The 14159-nt window shown below is 45.6% G+C and overlaps 1 protein-coding gene across 1 annotated transcript in view; it reads left to right on the forward strand.

Moving 5' to 3' along the window:
• Positions 1–14159, forward strand: part of cdh13 (cadherin 13, H-cadherin (heart)) — a 278962-nt gene that overhangs the window by 239336 nt on the left and 25467 nt on the right. The window contains 1 exon segment of the mRNA XM_055040045.1: positions 11634–11776. Coding sequence (XP_054896020.1) covers positions 11634–11776 — 143 coding nt within the window.

Genomic DNA, 14159 nt, shown 5'->3' on the forward strand with positions numbered 1-14159 from the left:
AGTGAGCAGCAGCCAACCCGGAAACACACATGACAATGAACTTAAAGGGATGGGCTTAAAGGGAAGGTGATTGGGTCATGTCGGTCACATGGGTTACATACATCAACAGTCAGACCGCCATCAGACGCCATCGACTGCAGACTCATGACTTTCATGCACCAGGAAGTAAAAGAGCAGCATTAAAATGACAAAAACCTTTGAACTGTTTAAAGTGAGAGCTCAACGTGTCAAACACTGCAGGAAAAGAAGCTAATTAATCTTCAATCTGACACTTTAACAATGAGCCACTGAAGTCAAACATCCACTGTTTTCCACATCAATAAGCTGAAGTGAGTTGATCAGACAGGAAACGATCCGCTGATTAATCCTTTAAGGTTTGGAGTCAGATCTGCTCTGCTGCACCGATTCATTCAGACAAAATAAAACAGTTTAAAAACCACAACAGAAAACAGCAGCATGAACAATGAAAACAACAATCCACACATTTTATCTGTTTGGTTTGCAAATGTCAGCTGAATTTGTTTCTTATTTTTGTCCCAGAAACGTTTTAGCCTCTGTGGCTCGGCTCCGTTTCTTCCAGCTCCGTGGCGTCCGTTCCAGCAGCTGCTTTACTCTCCTGCATGGTGCCAAACTATGATTAAAACGCTCCTTCAAGGAGCCAAGAGGAGCAGGAAGACGTGAAGCAGGAGAAAATGTTTCTGCTCCTGTTAATTACAGTCATTGTTTTCAGTTGATTCAGAGGCTTGTGAGTCTTTCTCTGATCAGGAGGTTTTATAGTCGCTGTTGTTACTCAGGCTTGATCCCCAGCGCTGCCTCTGGCTGGATGTGTTTCTATAGGCGTCTTTTATTCAGACACATTTTCTGCTCCTGCCAAATATTGGCAGAACAAACCTTCTGTTTCCGTCGTCCAGTTCAGGCCGCGTCTCTCGGCGCTCCACTGTTGCTGCTCAGCTGAAGGTTGGAGTTTTGCTCTCGTCAATCTGAGGAGTTTCTTTAGACCTGAATGTCGCAGAAATGAGCCCGGATCAGATTCCTGTGACAGCTGGATGTCGGTTTGGACTTCTCAGTTTGGTGGCTCTGGTAAGGCACAGACTCACAGTGGATGGCAGCGTTCATTGCGCCATGTTTTCATCTCGTTTTGGAAAACCTAAAAACCACCTCAAGTGTAAAAGCTGTTTAGAAAAATTGAGAAAGTTTTTTCTAATTTGATGCTTTAAAATTCAAATAAAAAACCGTTGATAGAAACAGCCAGCGCTCCAGATCCCCGTCACAGTTAGCACACTTTAAAGCAGCTTGTTTTCCTCTGTTGCTCCATCTCTCCACCTACATCCTGACCTCCAGTCGACTCATTAGCTGATGTGGATTTCTTGTAAACTGCTGCTGATTAAAAGCCTCGTTAGCCGTATTTCCTGCTTCTATTTCTCTGGCCTGTCGGATTTTAAGGTGAACTTCTGTCAGGAAAGCTTTCTAAGAAATTAAAATTCTGCAACACTGCCAATTATTCTTCTGAGCCTGGTTGTAATTGTTGCCGTTTTAATGGGCATGCTTTCCCCCGCGCTGCATGTCCACATGCATCTCTTCCTGGATGCAGAGGCCGACCCGAGTCTCTGACGGGAGGTTGATGCAACGAATGCCAATTTCTGCCTTCGCCCTCCTCTGCATTGCCACAACCTGCTGCACTGCACTGATACAGACAAGAAGCATGACCAGGTGTGACATGGGCAATTTGTACAAAGCTTCAGGTAATGGTTGACCAAAAACTGGAGAGCTCAGCGGAGTTTCAACTGAAATCCAGCCTGAAACGGCTGACTGAGGCGACTGTAAGCAAACCCAGAGGAATTGCTTCTGTTTTAAGTAGAATGGCTTCAGAAGAAAGTTCCCTCTGTTCCTCTCTGTTTGTGACAGGAGGAAAGGAGGAAGAAAGGAAGAAAAAAGAAAACCATATTGTGTCAAGTTAGAGGGAATAGAAATTTAGTTGACCTTGTGCTTCGTCAGCAGTCAGCTCAAAGCTTTGGGCTCAGATGTGTTCAAAGTGTCAGCTGCACTCAGAGTGCTTTCTGAGCTCCTTTTCCTCCCTTGGCTCTTGTTCAGCTGCATGTCTCAAACTTTCACTTGTTTTAAACCTTTTAATTAGTTTCCATGAGCAGCTGGATGGCATGTTTTGAAGAGTGGCTTAATAAAATGTGTTCAAACTGATCCAGATGGAACTGTTGCAAAAGCTAGCTTCGATGCTAAGAGTACGACTTGTTAGCTTATATCAGTGTGAACCACCATGGAGGCGTTTAATCGTAGCCCCGCCCCAGTGAGATATAGCCCCGCCCCAGTGAGACATAGCCCCGCCCCAGTGAGACTATAGCCCCGCCCCAGTGAGATATAGCCCCGCCCCACTGAGACCATAGCCCCGCCCCAGTGAGTCTATAGCCCCGCCCCAGTGAGACATAGCCCCGCCCCAGTGAGACATAGCCCCGCCCCAGTGAGACTATAGCCCCGCCCCAGTGAGACTATAGCCCCGCCCCAGTGAGACATAGCCCCGCCCCAGTGAGACATAGCCCCGCCCCAGTGATTCTATAGCCCCGCCCCAGTGAGACATAGCCCCGCCCCAGTGATACCATAGCCCCGCCCAGTGAGACCATAGCCCCGCCCAGTGAGACCATAGCCCCGCCCAGTGAGACATAGCCCCGCCCAGTGATCATAGCCCCGCCCCAGTGAGACCATAGCCCCGCCCCAGTGAGACTATAGCCCCGCCCCAGTGAGACTATAGCCCCGCCCCAGTGAGACCATAGCCCCGCCCCAGTGAGACTATAGCCCCGCCCCAGTGAGACCATAGCCCCGCCCCAGTGAGACTATAGCCCCGCCCCAGTGAGGGTTCAACCTGAGGGGGGCAGCACTGAGACACAAGAATGTGAAAATCTGCACAGAAACACAAAGACAGAACTCTAAGTAATGTATCTATACTTGATTGATATAATTGATTAGTGGCTTCGTTACAGTTTAACATTTAAGCTAAGATGGAGCAACAGATCAGCATTAGCAGGTCGCTATGGAAAAGTCAACACAACAAACACACAGCAGTCACCGCATCCATCCGTCCGTCATCCATCCATCATCATCCGTCATCCATCCATCATCCATCCATCCGTCATCCATCCATCTGTCATCCATCCATCATCCATCCATCATCCATCCATCATCCATCCATCCGTCATCCATCCATCTGTCATCCATCCGTCATCCATCCATCCGTCATCCATCCATCCGTCATCCATCCGTCATCCATCCGTCATCCATCCATCCGTCATCCATCCATCATCCATCCATCATCCATCCGTCATCCATCCGTCATCCATCCGTCATCCATCCATCATCCATCCATTATCCATCCGTCATCCATCCATCCGTCATCCATCCATCATCCATCCGTCATCCATCCATCATCCATCCATCCGTCATCCATCCATCTGTCATCCATCCATCATCCATCCATCATCCATCCATCATCCATCCATCCGTCATCCATCCATCCGTCATCCATCCATCCATCCATCATCCATCCATCCGTCATCCATCCATCATCCATCCATCATCATCCATCATCCATCCATCCGTCATCAATCCATCTGTCATCCATCCGTCATCCATCATCAATCCATCCATTCATCATCCATCATCCATCCATCCGTCATCCATCCATCTGTCATCCATCATCAATCCATCCATCCGTCATCCATCCATCTGTCATCCATCCGTCATCCATCCATCATCCATCATCAATCCATCCATCATCCATCCATCATTCATCCATCATCCATCATCCATCCATCTGTCATCCATCCATCATCCATCCATCCGTCATCCATCCATCTGTCATCCATCCGTCATCCATCCATCCGTCATCCATCCATCCATCATCCATCCATCATCCATCCCCTGTCCTTCTGGTTTGCAGCAAATCATAAATGTCTGAATAATTATTTCACAATAAGCTAAAAATTCTAGTTTTAATTATGTGACTATTTACATGGATGTCAATAATATCTAATGAACCTGCTTTTTAAGCGTTTTGGCTGAAAGTGGCAGGTCAGAGCAGGATCTGTTTCTGATTCTCAGCGTTGTAATTCTAGCAAAGTTATTTCTATCCAAAAGCACATCCCATGCTTTCACTATCAGAGTTGAACTTGTGTGATTTCAAAGAGAAGAAAACCTTCCCAGCATCCCGTCATCCCCCTTCATGTCGATATCAAACAGACTCCAGCAAGGCTCCGATTTTACTTCTGCAACCAGAAGAGAAAGTTCTGTGATCTAAACCTTCTCTGGTCGTCCTGCTGGAGGTGAACTTTGACCCCACTCCCAGCTGTTCTGCAGGTTTTCCTCCAGTATTGACCTGAATGTGCTCCATCCATCTCCCCATCAGCTCCAGCCAGCTTCCCCACAGCATGACGCTGCCACCACCATGCTTTACGCTGGGCATGGCCTGTTCAGGATGAGTTGCAGGAGAAATTAAATTTAGATTTTTTAAAATATGTCTAAGTGAAAGAAACAATGATAAATGTAGACGCACCAGGAAAACAACAACATACTTTTCACGGTCAGAACGTAACGAATAGCTTGGATTAGTAACTGTAATCTGATTACTTGATGTTCCATATTTGAACATCTTTAGACTCTTATGGTTGGATGTGGATCTTTCTTACATTTAGTGCTAATGTTAGAAAGTCAGATCATTTATTAGAAATGTTTCCCAGATAAGCTGCAGCCACTGTTGGGCTGTAAAGATTCGCTCCAGAGCAGCGATGGTGAGATGCTAAATGTGGAAACGGAGGAGAGAGTTTGGTTTCTCAGTTCCAGTCTCATGTTTCTGTCTTATCTCCACTTCTGATCCCTCTGCTTATCTCGCTCTCCCTGCTTTACTCTCTGCTCTCCGTGTTTCTGCACATGTGGATGAAGTGCAGCTGCTGCAGCGAAGCGCGACTCGACGCCACCGCACTGCTTTCAGGGCATCTGCTGATTGATGTTCTCATATCTGCTGCTCACACACGCAGAAACTCACTATTAGCTTCTGCACCTCGGCTGAGAGTCGGGCTGCAGTCGCACCAGCATCCTGCTGGCAGGAGAGCGAAGGAAGTGATAGAGAAGCAGATAAACAGCGCAGCGACGCCAGAACCCACTGAGAGGCGCGACAGGAGGAACAAGAGACGAGGCGCGGGATGCTAACTGTAATCGCCTCTAATATCCTGTCACTGCTTCCCAACTTCAGGACTGCAACCAACTGCAGAGGATTCTGCCCAGTACCAGATACTGGTACTACCAGTACCAAGCTGCTGGTACTGCTGGTACACCCAGTACCAGCAGTACCAGCAGCTTGGTATTGGTACTGCTGGTACTCCCAGTATAGGTGTAGGAAGCTGCAGAGCCGTTGGCGCGTTCACATGTTTTTACCCGTTTCACCAACTGAACCCTGCAGAAATGGTTTCCGAAGCGACGAGTCCAGAGAAACGGCCGACGGCCAACAGGAAGTGAAGAGACGGATGGAGGAAGTCATGATCACCGGACCAACTTCTAATGATCAGCTTGTTGTAACGTTGAGTCTGCAGTTGGGTAACGATCACAGCCATGCCGGATCATCAGAGCGCCGCTGCAGAAATCCCTTCAACTTCCTGTGGGGCTCAGAGGAGCCGCAGCGCCAAAACAAGCTTCATCTGGGAAGCAGATCTGCTCTCATCACAGATATTTGATTACTAGACGGGAAACAGACTGCAGAGATGTGGAAGCCTGACCTACATTTGGTTTGGAAGCGAAGAGGCTTCGCTCCGTTTTCACATGAGATCATCTGAGCGTCAGCAGAAAAATCCATTAAAAAGCTTTAACTCTCCTGTGTCGACATAACGCTTTCACCAATCAGACGTTCATCGTGTGAATCCGCTCAGCGAACAGGAACTCACATCGAACTGCTCGGGTTTTCCACTGCGAACTTTTCATTGAAATCATGTTTTTATTATTTCAACTACTTACCAATAATTTATAGCAAATCATTTACAGATACATTTTCTTTTTCCATCATGGACAAAAACCCCAACAGGAAGTTAAAGTTTGGAGTTTTAAAGTCATAATTATGAGATTCAGAGAAACAGCTTTCTGTCTCCTAATTACTAAAGAGGAAATTATGACTTTTATTCTGGAATTTATGGTTTTAAAGGCAGAAATGAAAGTAAATGTTTCTGTTCAATTTCAGAAACCTTTTACACTAATTTGTTTCTTCATTAACAAACTAAACAGATTTTATAATTTACTAAAATTATTAGTGCAGACATTTGCAATAGTTAATATGCTTCAGTTGTTTCCATTTATTTGATCGTGAACTTATGAAGTCTTGGTAAAACATCAGCAGGATGACATGCACATTTAACACAAATTGCAAAAAGATCCAGTTTCTTTCTCAAATCATAGAAAATCATCACTTTCAAGAGGATTTGAAGAAACTATCTAATCGTAGCCAATAAAAGCGACGGCGCCTTTCAGAGCGGACTAACCGGGTCGTATTTGGGTTTGGATCCTGGTAACGAGCCGACCTGACAAAACGCTCAGAGCAGCCCTGAGGGAACGGCTTCGGCCAATCATACAAAACTTTCACCAAATGAATCTGGAAGCATCTTGTTAAATTCCTGAATGAAATAAAAGTGGGGAGGATATTATTCTTTATGTTTTGCTTGTTTCTCCAGGTTTAAATTGGATTTGTCGTTAAATGGGTCCAGGTGATAAAAATTGACTCATTTGTTGACTGATTTGTTTTGGCCTCTGCTGCTTTTGCAGATAAACACTTTGAACCAGATATGCAATTCTAATGGCTTTTTAATGTCTTTCTAATTTGCACTTTAAAGCGTTCTAATGGACTGCTGTTGTGTTTGCACAGAGGAGAGAAACGGAGGATCTGACTCACTTAGTGAATCGTTCTGTTCAGTTCAGCCAAGATTTTAACTCTCCAGGTTTTTTACAGAAAATCATGCAGGTGCCTGCAGGAAGGGCCGGGTTTCACCTGATGAGCCGATGTTTGGCTTCACGGCTGGTTAACACATTCGGCCACTTTTCATGTTGGGAAGGATGGTAATGATCTGGAATGAATTTACTACAGACTGGATCTGGTTCTAACACTTTCCACTCCTTCAGAACTGATTAAGGGTAAATATCGCAGCAATTACTCTGTAAAAACATCATAACAGTCATGCTAAGCTAACCAGTTGCTTCTGAAAAGCATCATGGAGAATCAAGTGAAAGTGGAACTGATGGCTTGCCGTACTTTTTACTGGCACTGACACATTAAAGTATTGACTTTGATCAATTAACATGTTAAAAATGTTAATGCAATTATACCTTTTCTGGCTCCGCCTCCATTGATGTACCCAGATGAAGTCACACGACTGCGTTTGTGAGACGGGAACTATTTAAACAGTTAGACGTCTTCAGATCTATTCTATTCTAATGCTATTCTATTCTATTCTATTCTATTCTGAATATTCAATTAAAATTCACTTTATGACTTTTAATGAAAGTGAATAAACATCCTCATTAAAGGCTCCCTAAAATATTTAGACAGTTCTCCTGTTGGATCTCAGTTTTACTGCCGTTGTGTAAATAAGCAGCTTGTCGACGCCATTATTGGCATCATGCAAAGATCTGCCAAGATGTTGCAGATGACGGGACGTTGGCCTCTGACTCAGTCAGATGATGAAACCGTCGTGTAACAGAAGAAGGAAACATATGGAGGTTAATAAGCTGAGAGCCGCCCTGCTACAGTAAAGATTAAACTCACATCCTCTGTGTGTGTGTGTGTGTGTGTGTGTGTGTGTGTGTGTGTGTGTGTGTGTGTGTGTGTGTTTAAGGTAGAGCGATGTGGGACAGAGAGTGTGTGTCATCATTAACGGTGCATTTAACCTGACTGCATTCCTCTCCTGTTACAGTGAAACATTATTTGCAGGTTAACAGCTGTAATCATGGGGCGAGTGTGTGTGCGCGCGTGTTTTGTGTGTGTGTGAGAGTGAGAGGGGAAAGGTGTGAGCAGAGGTTGATTGCGAAGCCATTTCCCAGGGCTTAGTGGAGCTATGTTAGCTGAAGAGCTCAATTTCAAAGACAATTTCTCCACTGCTGAGCACTTTGGCAAAGAGTAGCTGTATGGAGAAGGAATTATGCAGCTTGGTGTGTGTGTGTGTGTGTGTGTGTGTGTGTGTGTGTGTGTGTGTGTGTGTGTGTGTGTGTGTGTGTGTGTGTGTGTGTGTGTGTGTATGCGCATTTGTTTCTAATACCTTCTGGGGACCATTTTCCTGACACTTGCTACGTTGTGGGGACCAAAGTCTGGTCCACTGGGGGAACCCTGAGTGTTTGTGATGCTAGCTCAGAGCTTTTTTAATCAGCGTGTAATAGCGTCATCAGAGCTAAACTAGCAGCCATCAGAGCTACAGCTAGCAGCCATCAGGGCTAAAGCTAGCAGCTATCAGGGCTAAAACTAGCAGCCATCAGAGCTAAAGCTAGCAGCCATCAGAGCTAAAGCTAGCAGCCATCAGAGCTAAACTAGCAGCCATCAGAGCTAAAGCTAGCAGCCATCAGAGCTAAACTAGGAGCCATCAGAGCTACAGCTAGCAGCCATCAGGGCTAAAGCTAGCAGCCATCAGAGCTACAGCTAGCAGCCATCAGGGCTGAAACTAGCCACCATCACAGCTAAAGATAGCAGCCATCAGAGCTAAAGCTAGCAGCCATCAGAGCTAAACTAGCAGCCATCAGAGCTAAAGCTAGCAGCCATCAGAACTAAACTAGCAGCCATCAGGGCTAAAGCTAGCAGCCATCAGAGCTAACCTAGGAGCAATCAGAGCTAAACTAGCAGCCATCAGAGCTAAACTAGCAGCCATCAGAGCTAAAGCTAGCAGCCATCAGAGCTAAAGCTAGCAGCCATCAGAGCTAAAGCTAGCAGCCATCAGAGCTAAAGCTAGCAGCCATCAGAGCTAAACTAGCAGCCATCAGGGCTAAAGCTAGCAGCCATCAGAGCTAACCTAGGAGCAATCAGAGCTAAACTAGCAGCCATCAGAGCTAAACTAGCAGCCATCAGAGCTAAAGCTAGCAGCCATCAGAGCTAAAGCTAGCAGCCATCAGAGCTAAAGCTAGCAGCCATCAGGGATAAAGCTTGCAGCCATCAGAGCTAAACTAGCAGCCATCAGGGCTAAAGCTAGCAGTCATCAGAGCTAAACTAGCAGCCATCAGAGCTAAAGCTAGCAGCCATCAGAGCTAAAGCTATCAGCCATCAGGGCTAAAGCTAGCAGTTATCAGAGCTAAACTAGCAGCCATCAGAGCTAAAGCTAGCAGCCATCAGGGCTAAAGCTAGCAGCCATCAGAGCTAAACTAGCAGCCATCAGAGCTAAAGCTAGCAGCCATCAGAGCTAAACTGGCAGCCATCAGAGCTAAAGCTAGCAGCCATCAGGGCTAAAGCTAGCAGCTATCAGGGCTAAAACTAGCAGCCATCAGAGCTAAAGCTAGCAGCCATCAGAGCTAAAGCTAGCAGCCATCAGAGCTAAACTAGCAGCCATCAGAGCTACAGCTAGCAGCCATCAGGGCTAAAGCTAGCAGCTATCAGGGCTAAAACTAGCAGCCATCAGAGCTAAAGCTAGCAGCCATCAGAGCTAAAGCTAGCAGCCATCAGAGCTAAACTAGCAGCCATCAGAGCTAAAGCTAGCAGCCATCAGAGCTAAACTAGGAGCCATCAGAGCTACAGCTAGCAGCCATCAGGGCTAAAGCTAGCAGCCATCAGAGCTACAGCTAGCAGCCATCAGGGCTGAAACTAGCCACCATCACAGCTAAAGATAGCAGCCATCAGAGCTAAAGCTAGCAGCCATCAGAGCTAAACTAGCAGCCATCAGAGCTAAAGCTAGCAGCCATCAGAGCTAAACTAGCAGCCATCAGGGCTAAAGCTAGCAGCCATCAGAGCTAACCTAGGAGCAATCAGAGCTAAACTAGCAGCCATCAGAGCTAAACTAGCAGCCATCAGAGCTAAAGCTAGCAGCCATCAGAGCTAAAGCTAGCAGCCATCAGAGCTAAAGCTAGCAGCCATCAGGGATAAAGCTTGCAGCCATCAGAGCTAAACTAGCAGCCATCAGGGCTAAAGCTAGCAGTCATCAGAGCTAAACTAGCAGCCATCAGAGCTAAAGCTAGCAGCCATCAGAGCTAAAGCTATCAGCCATCAGGGCTAAAGCTAGCAGTTATCAGAGCTAAACTAGCAGCCATCAGAGCTAAAGCTAGCAGCCATCAGGGCTAAAGCTAGCAGCCATCAGAGCTAAACTAGCAGCCATCAGAGCTAAAGCTAGCAGCCATCAGAGCTAAACTGGCAGCCATCAGAGCTAAAGCTAGCAGCCATCAGGGCTAAAGCTAGCAGCTATCAGGGCTAAAACTAGCAGCCATCAGAGCTAAAGCTAGCAGCCATCAGAGCTAAAGCTAGCAGCCATCAGAGCTAAACTAGCAGCCATCAGAGCTACAGCTAGCAGCCATCAGGGCTAAAGCTAGCAGCTATCAGGGCTAAAACTAGCAGCCATCAGAGCTAAAGCTAGCAGCCATCAGAGCTAAAGCTAGCAGCCATCAGAGCTAAACTAGCAGCCATCAGAGCTAAAGCTAGCAGCCATCAGAGCTAAACTAGGAGCCATCAGAGCTACAGCTAGCAGCCATCAGGGCTAAAGCTAGCAGCCATCAGAGCTACAGCTAGCAGCCATCAGGGCTAAAACTAGCCACCATCACAGCTAAAGATAGCAGCCATCAGAGCTAAAGCTAGCAGCCATCAGAGCTAAACTAGCAGCCATCAGAGCTAAAGCTAGCAGCCATCAGAGCTAAACTAGCAGCCATCAGAGCTAAAGCTAGCAGCTAGCTAGCTAAAGCTAGCAGCCATCAGGGCTAAAGCTAGCAGCCATCAGAGCTAAAGCTAGCAGCCATCAGGGCTAAAGCTAGCAGCCATCAGAGCTAAACTAGCTGCTATCACAGCTAAAGCTAGCCTTAGCATTTGTCCAGGATGTTTGACATTATGTTGTTGAAACATTTTCAGCAAACCTTCCACCAGTTTCCTTCTTCCTTGTTCATCTGGAATATGCTGAATGTTTCTTGTTTTGATTTGTCGTGTCTGAAAAACTGTTTGGAAATAAAACCATCTGAGAGCGTTTATCATCTCAGACCCAAAGCTGCAGTTAGCTGATGTATAATTAAGCATAAAAATCTTATAAAAGTGTTTTTTCTTGTAATGCATTGGTTATCAGAGCTTTACTTATGCTCTGGTTTTTATTATGGCCTTGTTTACTTGACAGAAACTTATTTACACCTGCTCAGTTTTAATTATATGAAGTAAACAATTCGAGGATTAATCTATTTTTATTGTTGAACTTTAATTATATATTTATATAAAACAAATGCAGTCGCTTCAGAACCCGTTTTATTTGACTCAACTCTTACTTTTAATTATATTTTTGAAGCAGTTGTAAATTTTCTCTCTCAGACAATTAGGAAATGTTTTCTTGCTTCCGCCGCTGTTTGTGCTTCTGCTCATAAATATGAACTAAAACTGAATGTCTTGCTGCTGTTGTCGTCACATTGTTTCTGTCCTCCTAACCTTTTTGCAGATATGCGGTTCTGAGCGACCCGGCGGCTTGGCTGAGTGTGAACCCGGTCAGAGGAACCGTCAACACCTCGGCCTTTCTGGACCGGGAGTCTCCGTATGTCCAGGCCAATAAATACACGGCTCTGTTCGTCGCCACAGACAACGGTGAGTTCCCTCCTTTCAGCGCGGCGACAGGAAGTGGGGTCTGACGCAAAATAAAAGACAGGAAATGGGTTCTAGTGAGGTGTTGGAATCGGTGTTGTTTGGTTTATTAGCATCTGTGGTGAACATAGTGACCCAGAAACTCACCGTGTCTTTAATACCCGGCTACGAAACAGAAATGTGTGGATATTTTATTATTTCTTCTCAAGGTTTTAAGGCTGTGATAAAGTTTTTTTTATGTGTATCACCCAGTCAGACATTTCTGTTTTTCCTGCAAACTGAACCAGAATGCCAAACCGAGCAAAGCTGTGAAAAAATGTAAACCTCAGCATAAATTTCTGCTGCTTCTGCTTTATTTTCTAAGATCTTTAAGAAACATTTAATTTCAGCTGAGCAAAGACTGAACACCTGAAATGCAGAGGAAGCTTCGGTCACTGTTTGGATCACTGAAGGTTTCATCAGAACTTTAAACTGGATCACAGATCAGTTGAGTTTTTCACGTCTCAATTCTGATCCTGTTGGTTACAAGTAACTTTTCAGCAAGATATTGGATCTGAAGTCAATCATGTCTTAATGTTGACAAGAAAAGCATTTTTATTGCCAAAGGGAACGATGTCTTGTAATCAGCTCCTATATCTTTGCTGAAAAGTTACTTGTAAGTTAATTTTGTCTCATTTTAAGTGTCCCAAAATAATTACACTATAAAATGAACCAAAAATGTTTGGTGAGATTTTGTGATTTTGCAATGTCGTCAACTTTTCACAGGTTGGTTTGGATCAATTCTTTTTCCTCATTTAAAAACTGTTAGTTTGTACTCGGCTTATCTGAGTTTCCACATCACTGCTCACCTGTCTGTCCTCACCTGGCCAGACTGAGGCTGTCATCGTCCTGCAGTGGCGGCGCGGCGCCCGCTGGCGGCGCTGTGTGCCACCAGTATGGCGGCCGGTCGGCGCCGTCTTTCATTTTTAGATTCTCTCTCTCTCATCATCTCTCCCCGCCCCGTCAATCCATCTGCTCTGCTGCTCTCAGGAGATCCTGACAGATCCATTAGAGGAACTGAGGGATTCTATTAGCAGGCAGCAGAATAGCGGCGTTGTGCGCGGGAATTCGGCCGCCGGAGAAAGATGAGTGCTGAAAGAGGAGTAATGATGGGGCCGGAGGAGAAGGCGGGGAGAGGTGGAGGGTCGGCGCAGGCGGAGAAAAGAAGGGACATGAGACGAGATAACAAGAAGAAGATATGGAGCCAGGAGGACGGGGGGAGAGATGGAAGAAAGACAAATGGAAAGTAGATCCAGCAGAGAGTGAGGAGGACGAAGAGGACGGTCTGAAGGTTTCGTTTGCTTTTTTAGACGAAACCTGGTAGATACCCTGAAACTAAGTCCAAATTTATTCAACAAAATCAACACTAACGTCGTCTCAAAGCCCCTTACACAGATCAGTTCATACCCACTAATGCAGTCAGAATGACATTAATGCATTCAGTCACTCATTGCTTAAAGTCAAATCAGCTTTTTTTGTCATTAGTGTCATTTGATTTCATGCTGCGTTCTGCAGATTCGCTCTGATTATTATCAACTTCCCGCTGAAGGCTGGAGGAGAGAAATCCAACATGGCAGCAAAATCCGAGGGATTAGTCAAAGTTTAATGTCTGACAGAAACTTTTAAATGTTCAGACATGTAACAGTTATGTCACTGCTTACGTCACCAGGTGGTGAGTGGCGCATTTAGTACATCTAGGATGTCCAACCTGGATAAATTAAATGAGTATCAGGCGGACGGACAGGTGGACCGGGGGACAGGTGGACGGGGGACAGGCGGACCGGGGACAGGCGGGGGGAACACACACGCTGCGGTGAAGAACTGAGACATGAACCCAACGTGTCCAGAACATCAACCATCAGCATCACAGCAGGAGCTCAAACTTCTCTGTTCTTGTTCTGCATCTTAAAAGCAGCAGCAGCTTTCGCAGCATAAATCCGCCTTCCAGTCCTCCAGCTGCGAGCCGGAGCAGCAGATCGAGTTCTGACCCGGCCCATTTTACTCCTGCAGTTTCTGTCAACGGCCTGAGAAATTGGCTCTGTCCTCACAGTAATCTCTGCTGTGATTGGATGACAGCTTCCCTGTGTAGCTGCTATCAGGGTATTGATTTCCTCTTACACATCATCATCTTTATATTTATGTGGAGTCTGCGGGTTTCCTGCTGAGAGCAGAGCCGTGTCAAACAAGCAGATCTATATGAAACAATCACATGAGAGGGAAAAATAAACTGCAGGAGAACATCTGCAGTTAAAGGAAGTCAAGTAAACACTTTACTCAAAATAATTCCTTCTATTCTGAAAGAAAAGTAAAAATAAAAAAGTTAATTTCTATTTTCATTTTATTACTA

Source organism: Poeciliopsis prolifica, unplaced genomic scaffold (genome assembly GCF_027474105.1).
Source record: "Poeciliopsis prolifica strain line A6 unplaced genomic scaffold, Auburn_PproV2 SCAFFOLD001, whole genome shotgun sequence".
Lineage (NCBI taxonomy): Eukaryota > Metazoa > Chordata > Actinopteri > Cyprinodontiformes > Poeciliidae > Poeciliopsis > Poeciliopsis prolifica.